Source organism: Ostrea edulis, chromosome 5, assembly GCF_947568905.1.
Source record: "Ostrea edulis chromosome 5, xbOstEdul1.1, whole genome shotgun sequence".
Taxonomy (NCBI): Eukaryota; Metazoa; Mollusca; class Bivalvia; order Ostreida; family Ostreidae; genus Ostrea; species Ostrea edulis.
Genome location: NC_079168.1, coordinates 36,957,541 through 36,973,533, shown reverse-complemented (window position 1 = coordinate 36,973,533; position 15,993 = coordinate 36,957,541). Strand labels below are relative to the sequence as shown.

At 34.6% G+C, this 15,993-nt stretch overlaps 1 protein-coding gene across 1 annotated transcript in view; it reads left to right on the top strand.

Moving 5' to 3' along the window:
- LOC125650479 (DNA polymerase subunit gamma-1-like) overlaps positions 1-15,967 on the top strand; it is a 38,455-nt gene extending 22,488 nt beyond the window's left edge. The window contains exons 20-25 of the mRNA XM_048878829.2: positions 2,882-3,018; positions 3,659-3,691; positions 6,143-6,257; positions 8,713-8,964; positions 9,179-9,296; positions 14,390-15,967. Of these exons, the coding sequence (XP_048734786.1) occupies positions 2,882-3,018; positions 3,659-3,691; positions 6,143-6,257; positions 8,713-8,964; positions 9,179-9,296; positions 14,390-14,487 (753 nt within the window). The 3' untranslated portion in view covers positions 14,488-15,967. The remainder of the gene's footprint in view (positions 1-2,881; positions 3,019-3,658; positions 3,692-6,142; positions 6,258-8,712; positions 8,965-9,178; positions 9,297-14,389) is intronic.
- Positions 15,968-15,993: the final 26 nt, after the last annotated feature.

Here is a 15,993-nt window from a genome sequence, read left to right as displayed (position 1 = left end):
TTCTTTGTTAGTTTGTTTAGAAATTAATGTTATTCAAAATATAAACACACCTAACAACTAATCTATCTCCTACTTCATCTGGTCCACTTTTGACCATTGACTCATTGTGTTTGCATACCCAATTTAATATATTTGTACAAAGGCTGCACACAAATGATGCATCTCTTGGGTGAAAGTTTAGTCACTCTAGAGCATAGCTGTACTGTTCAAGTGAAGCTTTTGGCGTCAGAGCCTGTAACCCCAATCTTTTATAGTGGCACAATAAAACACACACATTTCCATGGGCGACGCAATTACTGCTGATGCTTACAGCATACTTGATTGGAAGAATCCGGCATACTCGGGTTAACCAGCGATGACCAGAAACACATTTGACTGTGAGCTGGATTTGTGCACGTATCCCATAGGGTAAGGCAATTGAGCCGGAAAATTTTGATAGGCAAAGGTGGCTTCAAGCTGTCATCCTTGAAGACAGTAGTATAGAAAATAGCTTATTCGAAGATATAATGTCTTTTTTTAAAATCCAGGTACACTGTTGAAATAATCATGATTTGTAAATGTGTTGGTCATTTCTATGCCAAATAATGTTTACACAATAAAAGGTCAACATTTCATTACTGTTCTGTAGCCGGGTCACTTGATTCTTAGCGCGTCGCTGGGTATACCCAGCTTAATTCAATTCAGCCGGATTTTATCAGAATCAAGTATGCTTTTAGAGTTCCAGGAATACTTACTGTGATTCCCATTGGTCCTTGATACATATAGGTCACATAAGGTCATGCATTTTAATGAGTTATGTGAAAATATCGGCATTGTGTCCCACGGGAGGTAAAAGAAGTGCGGCTGGCCGACAGTAGATTTCTGGTTTTCCACATAACAAATATTTCACTGATAATTTGATAAAATAGAAAAGCACATACATATACTTTGTGTTCATGTGGTTTATTTTGTTGTAACTCATACAAAATAAAAATGTGTTAGTCCCTGGCTTTGTGGTCTTTAGGAAGTCAACGTATCTCATCAATTGTTTTACCAATACACATGTACAATGTCTATGTACAAAATATATTTGAATCAGTAAAATGAATGCCTTAAAGTTATCATAAAAGAAAATTAATTATCCTAATTGCTAAGTTGATTCATGTGAGTGATTTGGACCATGATCCTCTTGTTATTTGTTCTGATTGATTTTTTTTGACAGAGTTGTGGCCCCTGGACTCCGAAAATTTCAAACAAATTATACATGTAGTTTCTGCACATTATCTCAGACATACGTGGACATTTTTAATTGATGTTCAGGATATAGGTACATTGTAGTAATACACAGGTCAAGTTCATGTTGAAAAACAATTTAACAGATTTATGTCCCTTTGACCTAGAAAATTTCAAACAATTCACAGTTTCTGCTCGTTATCCCAGTCATGTATATGGATGTTTTGAATTGAAAATTTGGATATATCATGCGAATCAGCAGATCAAGTATTTTGTTGCCAGTGGAGGCATTCATGTCTCTCCAGAACAAGTCTACCCCTGGTTTGATTCACCTGATCTCTGTTAAAACCTCAAGGAATAAAATCAAGTTTGTTACCTCAAAATATTATTAATTTTACAGTACTTTTAATTGTAGTAAACCTGTGTTAGTTAATGACAGAAATCTATAATTTGCAAGTAAAACATGCATATTTCTTATTTCCATGTTTTGAAAATACATGTACAGTATAATTTGTCCAAACTGGCCTCTGAGTACTCCGGTGCTCTGTCAATTCCGGCCACAAAATATAGTCCCTAACATTTCTTTAACAAATCCTTTATTAATAATTCCCTGTACTCCGGATACTGCGTATTCTGTATATCGGCTGGCTTACACAGTCCCAACTGCTATCAATTAACTTTAATTATCCTGTATAAACCGGCCCCTCGATGATGCACCACCCTAATTGTTACAGTCAATTGTATTCGGTGTACACGAGGTCCCAACTGCTCATAATTAGCTCTAATTATCGTATTTAAACCAGCCACCCCACGATGACCAAACTATCGGTATTTGCTCGATCACATGCGGTGTACACAAAGGGTGTCTCAAGAGGAGCCTCAGGTAAGTAAAAGAGTGCAACTGGCGATGAGTCGCGATCAGTTTCAAATAAAACCTGATTTTTGGGGGGTGCACTTTTCAATTATGACAGCACCACACACGAGGTAATGGCGCCCTCCCCTCTAATGACAGAGACGAGTACTGACATTAAAAGACAATGTTCAGTTGATGAATTCATTTCATTCTTGCTTGGAATGAAACAAAATCGGCAACAATCCCATGAAGCAGGGTTTCCCTTCGTGGACTTCACGGAGCTCTCTGGCGAGTCAGACAGTGATGATATGCAGTTAGTTAGCATAACTCGCCATGTCCGGTTGATCACTTGGCATTACATCAGTTTCTGTTTCACAAATTGAGACTGTTGAAAGCGATACATTTATGACGAAAGCTGTGAAAGACAAATTTTAGACGAACACAACACAAACTTGACGAACGTACATAATGTAGCACTTAATAACAGCGATGTTGTAGACAAAATCGATAATTTACCAACAGAAAAGTGTGTGAATAATTCCCAGATTTTAAACTGTTTAATAAAAATTTAAACTTTTTTGAAATGAGCACGACAATAAAACACTGACATTTATATTTTTACGTTTTGAGTTCTTTTGTGATATAATAAAACGTTAGCAATCATTACACATGTATGCATAGATAGTAAATACAAGGGAAGCAACTCTCATTCTTGTCAACATTCTGCACTCTGGACTCTGCGTAAACCGGTCAATTTCTTTGGAACCACACATAGCCAGTTTAGACAGATTATACTGTACATGTACTTTATTTTAGGTCTTGAATTATGGTCGCATTTATGGGGCTGGTCAAAAATTTGCAGAGACGCTGCTGATGAATTTTAATCACAATTTGACATCTGTTGAAGCTGCTGCTAAAGCAAAGAAATTGTACGAGACAACCAAAGGTAGAAGGTGGGTACCAAGTAAATGTAGGAAACAATCAATAAAAAGATGTAGGAACCAATCAAAAGTAAAGGATGGGCAATAAAGAGATGCAGGAACCAATGAGAGGTAAAGGGTGGGCAATAAAGAGATGTAGGAACCAATGAGAAGTAAAGGATGGGCAATAAAGAGATGTAGGAACCAATCAAAGGTAAAGGATGGGCAATAAAGAGATGTAGGAACCAATGAGAGGTAAAGGGTGGGCAATAAAGAGATGTAGCAACCAATGAGAAGTAAAGGATGGGCAATAAAGAGATGTAGGAACCAATGAGAAGTAAAGGATGGGCAATAAAGAGATGTAGGAACCAATGAGAAGTAAAGGATGGGCAATAAAGAGATGTAGGAACCAATGAGAAGTAAAGGATGGGCTATAAGGAGATGTAGGAAGCAATGAGAAGTTTTCACTAGTACTCAGGTGACCGATAAGGCCTGTGGGCCTCTTGTTTTAAAAAATATGTGTATATGAAAAAGATAAGAAATCATTAGGAAGTGATGAGGATGAAAATAATCTTTGTGGATTAAACGTAAATATGAATAATTGTATTCCTAACAACTCTTACCTAGATTGTAGATACAGTATTTTTATGTGAGTTTTTTTTTTCTTACTCAGAAAACGAGAACATAGGAGATGGGAAGGAGGAACGTAAGTAAATCAATTATCCATTCATTGTTAGAATAAATTCTTTAAGGAGTGTCATTAGATTAAAACAACTTTATCTGCTCTGTATCAAGATATTAATCATCATGATAGGATGTAGTAAGAATCACAGCAAATTCTACTGAGGGAATAGGTTGAGGTTCAAATCTCACTCTTGGGTAATTGAGGTTCTAAATTACAATAGGCATGTATATAAGTAAATATAGAATCTGTGCTGTAGAGGTCAGGTGTATAGAATCACACATGTACAGAAGGCACTGCTTTGATATGGGTGAAACGTTATTCAAGTCGTGTTATTGAAAATTATTAATGAAAATACAGAAATTAATCTGATTTTAGGTCTAAATGTTAATGATCAGAATTTTTTTCTATGGAAAAATGATTGTGTAAAAAGTATGTGTAATGATTGGTTGATGTTGATAAAGTGGTATTCGGAACTTTCAAAAAGATTTATATCATTATGTAGTTATGAAATGCTAATTAAGTTATCTCCCTTTGATCGGTATAGCAAGGTCGGTGTCAAATGAAATGTGGCATATGGTGGGGAAAATTTAGAATAGCAGGAAATAAGGATAAACAATTATAGTGGCATTCAAGTTTACTTAAAATATGCTTTTGACTACAAATCTATTAATTTATACATGTGTGAAAATTAGTTAATGAAGCTGTTGACCGTTCAAGCAGGTTCACAAAGAATGGGGACAGGTAATCTTTTGAAGATTGTCAGTGTGTTGTATAATAAAACAAAGGGACAAGTTGGATTTTTTAATGAAGCCTTTGGACTAAATAGTATGGTGTGATTTGTGCAGCAAAGAATAAAAGTTAAAAATTAATGCTCATAGCATCAACTCTAATCTTAGCATTAATAAAAAATGTGTTGATGTTTCGATGTAGCTTTGTTCACAAAAAGTATATACTGTTTTCCATACACAAAAAATATAATCTGTCATAAAGCATTTTTGTCAAAGAAGATTTATCATAACATCATTTATTTCACGTAATTTAGGTACATATGTACACGTACGATGGCATATTAAAGAAAAAAGCAATTCTAAAACAAAATCATGTTCTGGAAGATTTTACATTTATCTTTAGAAATGTTAAATGTAGATTTGTGAACATCTTGCATTTTTTTCCCAGCATAACCTTAATTTCTTAAGACGCCTGGAAATAATATCATTTAATGATTAGTTTATGCTGAAATATTTTTATATATTTCATAATTGGAGATTTGGTAGCATATACATGTACATGTAGTTTATGGTCTGTTTGTCCAGAAAAACTTTAACTTTGGCAATAACTTTTGAATGGATGGTGGTAGGGCTTTTATATTGCACGTGTGTATTTCTTGTGACAAAGCATTTCTTTTGATACTATAATTTTGACCTTGTGACCTTCACCTCAGGATTTGACTTACTTTTCAAAAACATGAACCTTGGTGTTAACTTTTGAATGGTTGGTGATAGGGTTTTCATGTTTCACATGTGAATTTATTTTGATTAAACCTTTCTTTAGGTTGTAACAATTTTTACGTCCTGACTTTGACCTTGAGGTTTGACCTACTTTTAAAAAATTTAAACTTTGGTCATAATTTTTTAATGGTCAGTGCTAGGTTTTTCATCTTTCACATGTATATTTCTTGTGGCAAGACCTTTGTTTTAGTGCCAAAACATTTGACCTCATGATCTTGACTTTGGAGTTCAATTTACTTTTGAAATAACTTTCAACCAAGGCACATCACTTGAATGATTAGTGATAAGGCTTTCATATTTCACATGTATATTTCCATATGACAATTAAGACCTTTCTTTGGGTAGCAGAATTACTTTGCTGCCATGCGGAGGCATCAGTGTTTCACAAATACGCCTTGTTCTGATTGGTTTATGCTGAAATATTTTGATATACTCATTTTGTAATAGAGGAGTGAGGTTAATATGTTTAACCTTCAAAGATTTTTGAGTGAAGTTCTGATGATACTTGATAAGATTTTATTTTTTTATCATGAAAATTTGTTCAATTGGAGAGAGAGAAAGGAATAAAGAGAGAGACTGCAGAGTAGATGTATACAAGTATCATTTTGTCAATTAAATCCAAACATGTTTTGTCTAGGTGAAAGTCAGTATTGAATCATTATTTTTATTGAAGCCAAATTTTATATATATATATATATATATATATATATATATATATACTGATAGTGAATAACTTAATAACTTAAACACTGGTAGTGAATAACTTAAACATATATATATATATATATATATATGTACTGATAATGAATAACATATATATACTAATAGTGAATAACAAAAATGTAAACATATATATACTGATAGTGAATAATATAAACATATATATGCTGATAGTGATTAACATATACATATATATGCTGATACATGTAGTGAATAATATAAACATATATATATATGTTGATAGTGAGAGTGAGATGTTCAACATGCTGGAGTCTATAGCCAAGTCATCCTCCCCAAAGACACCTGTGCTGAGGGCCTCCATTAGTAAAGTTTTAGAACCAGAAATCATTGGAGATGAAGTGAGTATACAAGTTGTTAGTGTCCTGCATGTATTGTGGGAGCCCTGCATGTATATGTATTGTGGGAGTCCTGCATGTACATATATTGTGGGAGTCCTGCATGTACATATATTGTGGGAGTCCTGCATGTACATATATTGTGGGAGCCCTGCATGTATATGTATTGTGGGAACCCTGCATGTATCGTGGGATCCCTGCATGTATATGTATCATGGGAGCCCTGCATGTATCGTGGGAGTCCTTTTTGGAATTGCATTGTCCATCCGTCCATCAACACTATTGTTCTGATGGGATACATCAAACGGTTTTTGTCGTAACATTTTTTAATTTTGTACAGAAATACTTTACAAGAAGAAGACGACACCTATAAATTTTGAGGTCCTGTTGCTTTGTCTGTATGTCCAGTATCTATGTCTGTATACTTATTTTGACCTGATAACTCACACAGTTTTCATCATAACAATGTCAACTTGAATACAGAAGGAGTTGTCTATGACAAAAAGACACTATTGATTACGACAGTGTATCGAAAATTCAGAAGTCCTATAGGGAATCACATTGTCTGCTCAACTGTCTGATATCTAACATACAAATGTAGTTTTCCAGGACTTGAAATTAGCATTATGCCCATCAGTCCGTGACTGGTTAAATGTCTGGGAGACTGATTGATATTTGTTTTAGTCAGTACGATGGGACTGGTCAATTTTCTGAAATGTTATTTTGAAAAACTTGCTCATCGAATCTTATACACGCCTTTGATATTCCTCTGTAGACATCAGACGAACCTGATTAGTGGTGCAATGTTGTCCGAGACATATCGAGTTAAATCCCATAATTTTATTTGAATATCATTAACAAAATATGTTTAATTATTTCTGGAAAACCCTGGTGGACTGGCAAATTTTTTTGCGGACTTGTTGAAATTATACCTTATCAGTCCGGCTGTACTGGTGACATGAAAAGTTAGTTCCAAGCCCTGTTTTCATTGTAAATCTTTCATACTTTATAAAAAGATGGTTTCCCATTAAAGAATAGGTATCAATTTTTGGGTCATGAGGTCAAAGGTCAAGGTCACAACAGTCTTTCAATTTGTAACTTTTACGCTTTCATTATAACAATAGAAATTGAAAAGTTGTTAACATAGACTTTTCATATTTTATACAAATGTAGTTGATGATTTTGTTCTGTCTGTCCATCTGTCTGTCCGTGATCACTTTGGTTGTGACATAATATCTTGAATAATTTTCAGTAAAAAGGTTTTTATGATCTCACCTAAGTCACTCAGGTGACCTATTATCTGTTTTCATCTGCCATTGTGCATCGTAACATCTATGAATCAAAGGGAAGGAGCATTGTGAATTTAATGGACTCTGCCTCCCCGGGGCCTGAGATATGTGTCCAAAACCACCAAAATTAAATAAATGTAATCTTCAAAAATCATCTTCACTTCTGTACATCAAGCAGTCAAACTATTGGCATGATTACAGATAATGAGCAATGAGCACTTTATCATAACTGTGAAATTCATGACCCCTGGGTCTAGGGTTCATGCTAAAGGGTTGGGCTAAGTTGGTCTTATACATGTATCAAAAATGCAATATATCTTAGAAAATTTTCATCTTCAATTACCTTTGGACATCAGGCAGTCAAACTGCTGGCATGATTATAATGAGCAATGAGCCCTATACCAATACTGTGAAATCTATGACCCTCAAACAAATACACCTGTATATCATGGAATCATAGGTCAAGGTCACAACAAATCTTCAGTCCAAGTTTAATACATTTTCATTGTGACACAATATCTTGAAAAGTTTTAAACATACGTTTTTCATATTCTACAGAGAGGTATTTCAAGACACCTATAGACATCAGTATCTATTTGTGTGTTATTATGCTCATTGAGACTCATTATCTTGAACATTTTTAAACAAAATGCTTTCATATTTTATACAAAGGTGGTTGATCGATCTTTAAAGAAAGACATAATTTTTGGTCAGAGGTCAATTGTTACAGCAGACTTTCCCACTTAGTTTACTACAACGAGAGCTTTCATATAACGTATCCTGCAGTTGAACATGAAAATGCAGATCTGGGAAAAGAAACACTCCTCTCTGTCATTACAAACATGAATGAATTCTGGGTCATTTGTACTACATATGTAGTATATGTAGTACATGAATTTAGTCCTCTGTGGGGCCCTGTCTGACTGAACTAGTTATATAATACAGTATTTGTGTAATATGAATGATTTGTTAGCCTCACGATATGTTTAAAGTCTTTATGATGGAATTTTCATATTTTCTTTGATAAGAAGAATTATTCAATTATCTTTTTGAGAACAAATGTATAATTAACAGTTCCATTTGATATAATTTTACTGACACAAAAGAATGTTAAACCTTATGTACTTTCTAAAAGAATAATTCTCAATGTTAAAGTTATCTAATTTTAGTTTATGACAAGTCGCATCAACTGGGTGGTGCAGAGTTCAGCTGTAGATTACCTCCACCTGATGTTGGTGTGTATGAACTGGCTTTGTAACCAGTATGACATCAATGCACGGTTTGCCATCAGCATCCACGATGAGGTGCGCTACCTGGTGGCCAGCAAGGATCGTTACAGGGCCGTTTTAGCTCTACAGATCACAAACCTCTTTACCAGGTGTATGTTTGCCCGAGCCCTGGGTATGAATGATTTACCGCAGGTAATTCATTAATTTTTCTTAATGCAGCAATTTGTTATACTCCATTTATGAACTCTTGCAAATTCTGTGTTCAATGGTGTACATTGTATTTATTATGAATGCAATGTACTTCAAAACATGAGGTTGATGATTAATTTGTGAAGTGTTACTGAATTTGAAATTTAAATTTCTCGGTGGCCCCGATAATGATGTTGCTTCCCACTCTGTTTTACAGTCAGTTGCTTTCTTCAGCAAAGTGGATATAGATCAGTGTTTGCGGAAAGAAGTAACGTTGGAGTGTAGGACTCCGTCTAACCCTAATGGTATGGAGAGAGCATACAATATTCCAATGGGTAAGTCTGGCTGAGTGTGTATTGTTATGTATAGAGGGAGATTACAAGATTCCCATAGGTAAGTCTGCTTGAGTGTGTATTGTTATGTAGAGGGAGATTACAAGATTGCCATAGGTAAGTCTGGCTGAGTGTGTATTGTTTTATGTTTAGAGGAAGATTACAAGATTCCCATAGGTAAGTCTGGCTGTGTCTGTATTGTTATGTTTAGAGGGAGATTACAAGATTCCCATAGGTAAGTCTGGCTGTGTCTGTATTGTTATGTTTAGAGGGAGATTACAAGATTACCATAGGTAAGTCTGGCTGAGTGTGTATTGTTATGTTTAGAGGGAGATTACAAGATTCCCATAGGTAAGTCTGGCTGGGTGTGTATTGTTAGGTCACCTGAATCATTCAGGTGACCTATTGCTATCTGTTTTTGTCCGTCGTCGTGCGTTAACATTTGAACATTTTCAGCTTCTTCTCTGAAACCCCTGAACCAATTTCAACCAATTTTGACATATAGCATCTGTGGGTGGAGGGGAACAAAAATTGTGAAATTCGTGGTCCCTGCCCCCCTGGGGCCTGAGGAGTGAGGCAAAAACCATCAAAATGAGTGTAATTTTAAAAAATCTTCTTCTTTACTCCTGGACATCAAGAAGCCAAACTGTGGGCATAATTATAATGAGCGTTGAGCCCTCTACCAAAATTGTGAAATTCATGGCCCCTGGGGCAGGGGTTCTTGAGTTAGGGTGGGGCTCTATTGGTCATATAGTGAAAATGTAGAAATTCTTTGAAAATCTTCTTTTATTGGTTTTATCTAAGGAGTAAATAACCCTTTTCTTTATGATGTCTCAGACCTAGGTTTTTTAAAAAGGATTATTGATTGAACATAAAAATGACACATGTACTTCATGACCACATAGCTATTCAATGTTTCTTCCATCCAAAAGTAAAATTCTTATATTTAAACAAACCTAATTCAAACATTGGAAGGTTGTTACATGATACTCAGGTGACCTATAAGGCCCCTGGGCGTCTTGTTATGTATAGAGGGACATTACAAGATTCCCATAGGTAAGTCTGGTTGTGTGTGTATTGTTATGTACTGAGGGAGATTTCAAGATTCCCATAAGTAAGTCTGGCTGAGTGTGTATTGTTATGTACAGAGGGAGATTACAAGATTCCCATAGGTAAGTCTGGCCGAGTGTGTATTGTTACAAGATTCCCTTAGGTAAGTCTGGCTGGTTTTATATTGTTATGTATAGAGAGAGATTACAAGATTCCCATGATACACCTATGTTGGGCTGGGTCTTGTGTATGGTTTGATTGTAGATTGTTTTGCATTCCATTGGAGAATTTTCCCTTATGTAAAGACATCACCAGCTTTAGTATAGGTGTCACAAATGACCAAGGTACTTGAACGGTATGACACTTGGGTAGTAGCAGTGGGGATTCTATATCATGCCAGTGACTACCGTTCCACGGGACCTCCGTTTTTAATGTCATATCTGTAAAAGCCCACGACTTTCAGTCCTCATGCCTGGCGAGGGGAAAAGTCACCATCTATGTTGAACGTCTTTGGTTTGACTCGGCGCTGGGATCGACAATAAAACCCAGACCTTCTGGTTGTGTAGCAAGTGCCCTAATCATTAGGTTGGTTTGAACATATTTTATTGTAATATAATTACAAAGGTATCGGGCACACATTCTAAAAACTTAGACCTCTCCCTACATTAGGCTGTTATGTATAAAAAGAGCACATAATATCCCTATGGGTAAGTCAGGGGAAATTTGTGTTGTGTATAGAGAGTCTAGAATGTCCTCTATAGGTTGCGTAACAAGTGCCCTAATCATTAGGTTGGTTTGAACGGCCAACATGACCACCAACGGCACCGATAATGCACTCTGAAATACAAGGTATAAAACTTAGCCACAAGACATTCAGTTATACATTATTGAAAACGCCGCGTATGACCTTGAGAATTAATAGAAACATTTCAAATTCGTGATGCAGTAAGAGCAAAGAAACTGATTTTCCATCAGCCATGCATAATGAATCTCCGTTTTGGTACATGTAAACAAGCACGCAGAACTAAGCTTTTCTGATTATTTGAACTATTTCGTGCGAGTTAGAATGGGAGAAAAAAATACAATGATTTGTACAGTGAGAAAAAAGGGGGCGCAACCAGGTTTTAATACTTCTACAATCATCGTTTGCAAATACAATAGTTTTTACTTCTTTCGGAGAAAGAGTGTTTAATATTGTTGATAAACACCGATGCAAAATTAACTAAAATTCTTAAATAGCGTGAAAGTAATTTTTTTGTAATTGTACCTTCCATGACTTGCATATTCAGTGCGCGTTAGGTAGATCTATTTGAAAGGACGTGGGGCTATCTAGTCTGAAAATATAGCAGTTGTGTAATCTAATTACACTGTTTTTAAGTTGTTTTTTTTTTCCTGGACTGATAATGACTAAATTAAAAGTAAGGGGAATCTCGCAGTAGGTAACAAGAATGTTGTTCTATATGGAATCGTGCAATTATAAGTTTAATACAGAGAGATATGTGTCGCCCATTATATGGTCATAAAATTTAGATATAGGCAGACACTGTGTCCGAGTGAAACTGAAATACCGTAACTCTCCTTATGTCAGGAGTCGTATACAAACTTGGAATACCAGTGCATTCATGACTTTAAATTCAGATTGTAGACAAATGAACCCCAGAACAATGGATATTTAACCTATCATAAGCATAAAAAAATACTTTCATTCCATGTGTAATGTGGTGTTCGTTCAGTTACGTGTATTTTGTAATGTGGTGTTCGTTCAGTTACGTGTATTTTGTAATGTGGTGTTCGTTCAGTTACGTGTATTTTGTAATGTGGTGTTCGTTCAGTTACGTGTATTTTGTAATGTGGTGTTCGTTCAGTTACGTGTATTTTGAGGAATTGGGTTTTCTAATACGATGCATGCAGCAGTTGTACAGTTTCAAAAAATAAAAGTTTACATAAGGTATTGTTTGAAAAGCTACATTCTGAATACCTTGATCAATAAGATGATTTTTTGGGTTTGATTATTTTGTCCATTTGTTATATCTGTCTATCAACATCAGTGAACAAGTGTTCTGAGCTGGTAGATCCGGGCCCCAGGGAGTGTATAGCCTTGGGTCTGTTTTGTTGTTTCTGAACACTCCATTTCCTGGACATTCTATTTTATTATACCTGGTAGATATTTTAAAATATGCAAAAAGTAGAACTGCCTATGTTGTCATTTGTAGCAAAATGATTAGATAAATCATTACATGACTACAGCTTTTTATAACCTTATACGGATGAAAAATGAGAATGCACTTAAATAACTATAATTTTTTTTCCAATTATGAAAGCATGGATGAAATAGTAGTGTGACTTCGTAACATGTTTTATAGTAGATGTCAGGTTTTATAGTAGATGTCAGGTTTTTATAGTAGTTGTAATATTTTATAGTAGATGTCAGGTTTTTATAGTAGTTGTAATATTTTATAGTAGATGTAATATTTTATAACAGATGTAAAAATTGTGGTGACTATTGATATTTTTTAAAAAGTTTCAAAGGGTACCAGAATAATTTGTATATTAGTACTACAGAAATTTGTATACAGAGACTGTAGATTTTTTTTATAAAGATTCTACATTTTGTATAAAGATACTGCAGTATTTTGTATAAGGATTCTATAACATTTTACATAAAGATACTGCAGTATTTTGTATAAGGATTCTATAACATTTTACATAAAGATACTGCAGTATTTTGTGTAAGGATTTTGCAGTATTTTGTATAAGGATACTGCAATATTTTGTATAAGGATTTTGCAGTATTTTGTATAAGAATTCTATAACATTTTACATAAAGATGCTGCAGTATTTTGTGTAAGGATTTTGCAGTATTTTGTATAAGGATTTTGCAGTATTTTGTATAAGGATTCTATAACATTTTACATAAAGATACTGTAGTAATTTGTGTAAGAATTTTGCAGTATTTTGCATAAGGATTTTGCAATATTTTGTATAAGGATTCTACAACATTTTGTATTGGTCAGAGTACTACCATATTTTGATCATTATCAACTGTTACTATACTGCGCCTTATTTGTTTTGATACTGAAATACATAGTACTTCAGCTGTGAAAAAAACCTTGCTAAGTTCACAGAGAGATGATCTTTTCCGTGATCACGTCGGAGATATCAATGTTATTACAGTGTAAACGTGTGTTCTTGTTATTAAGTAGATTTGAAACATTACACAATCAATGAACGTCAGAGAAAATGACTGTGAAATCATCATTGTTCGTGGATTTCGTGGGTCACTCTTACCCACGAATTTACGTGTCCTCGAACATTTTTTAAACAAAGTAGAGTTATTTCTCCTAGTGACTTCTTATGTTACCCACGAAATTACGTCCCCACGAACCAGCAAAATTTTGCTTACCCACGAACATTGGACCCCCACGAATTAAAATGATTCCACAGTATTTAAATTCGTGGGGGTAGATTACCAATATCTTGCACTTTCGTTGGGAGATATGATTTAATATGAGCTGATTATATGGATTTTGTACATGGAAACGTCATTGAATTTCATTTATTTCGTTGTAGTTTAAAATTTGTAGGTTAAGGTTACCCACGAAAATTGAGCAATCCCCCTCTGAAATCTTTTAATTCTATTCCACTGTAGTTTTAAATGTAGGAAAACCTGTAGCCTATATACAGATGGCTTTTTTTCACGGAGAATGAAATATGTATTGCTTACTATCTGATCCCAACCACAAGCATCTTGTTTTCTGCTAAGAACATTAAAAATGTTGTTTTAGTAGCGGTGGTTAGAAGATCATTGTCATGGAATTTTGTCCAAGCACAAGTTTAATGTGGTGTTTTTAAAAGATTTTATTATGTGTTCAGATTCTTACTAGCATGTAAGTTGTAAAAAAACAAACTTTTAAGAGGAAAATATTTTATTGTCTAACTCGTGAATATTTTCATGAACTTTAAATGGTCTGTAATATACTGTACAGAAGAACCCGCATGCATAATTTGATTACAGAAATAATAATTCCATTTACATCTTGTTGTAGGTGAGGGATTGGATATCTATGAGACGCTGGATGTCACCAATGGATCGCTTAGTCGTTTGGAAGATTCGCATAATGAGAAGGCTGAACTTGCTCAGTGAAATGGATCTGTTAATCATATTTGAGGTTTTAACCTCCAACAAGTAACAAACTTTAATTAGGTTTTTAAATGTTTGTATTGATGATACAGATACAATCAGTGTTGTACAAACCCACTACATGCACCTCCCCACGTGAAAGTGGAGAGACTATGTATTTATAGTGCAGCTTGTGTAGACGCTATCGGAGATCAACACATTTTTGTAGAAATTTCTCCTGCTAAAATGGCTTGGGATATTTCTTATGCGGTGGAAATTCGAACGAAATATAAGTTTGACGCATTTTGTTCCAGTTGTTTTACGTAAAGATTTTTTTCTCTAAGCTAAAGGTTGTTTCAGTTAAACATATATAGGACGGGGAAAGGCATCTTGAAAAATGGATTAAATTAATAACACCAAACAAAGGTAATCCTAATGTAGTAAACATGCTTATAGCGAAATGCAGGGGACTAATAATTTTGATTGGTTCGTTATACCCATGAAGTTCATGATATTATTATGTTCGAAAACTACAGGGAGTGAAAATCACTTGGTTGTAAGCATGAATTCATTATAAGCGTGTTCGCTGTAATTGTTTAATTGTACTAGATTATATGTTTATTGAAAAGGGCCGACGTGGTCCGATTTGTACGTACAATGGCGCCTCTTTGTGTTGCACATGCACTCGATTTTTTTTTCAAATGCATAAAACATTACGAAATACTTACTTTTTGCCTATAGGTCAAGGACATATTTTGTGGGTTTCACCCATTTCATGTTTATTGCGTAGGTTATTTTTGTCAATGATCCAGTGTCTTCAAGCATATGCAGTTCTGTATCTGATGAAAAATGACACAAGTCTTGTCCCTAGATAACTCGCCAAAATCCTATGCACTGTATGTGCGCAGAGTTCAAGTATTTAACCCCGATAGGTAATTAAAGTTGGTTCATAGGGAAGTGTATAGAATTATGATAGAATTTATTTATTTCTGGAACAATATTCAACTACTGAAATATATTTAAATGGCCAGTAACCAATTAATAAAGTGTACCTTTTCAAATGTAAAAACATGTAAATGATTTAAAAATTTAGAATTCATTTAACTTCTGTCCTTCCGTGTGAGTTAAGGAGGGAAAAGATGTGTTTCAATTTGGGTCCATTGCATGGGGACGTTTATAAAGTGTATATAGCCCCTCCCCAAATCTTCGCTAGATTAGGAATTTGTTATTCTTCATAATTTTAAGACTGATTTTTTATATACAAATTTTTGTTGTGTACGAAATGCAGTTTAACTTTAAATGACAAGGTTGTGGTCGAGGGTTGTACAGTATTGTATGTTTTACACCAGATTCCCACGGGTGAAGAGGCTTTTCCATAGGACCTTTTTTTTTCCTTGTTAATATGGTTTATACACATTTGTTTCTGTTAACACCTATGTTAGAATATACTTCAGATTTAAGTATATCACGATTTCAATAAAAGTACAAGTTATAAACATCAGAACTCGTCAGTGTTTTTGATGGATGACA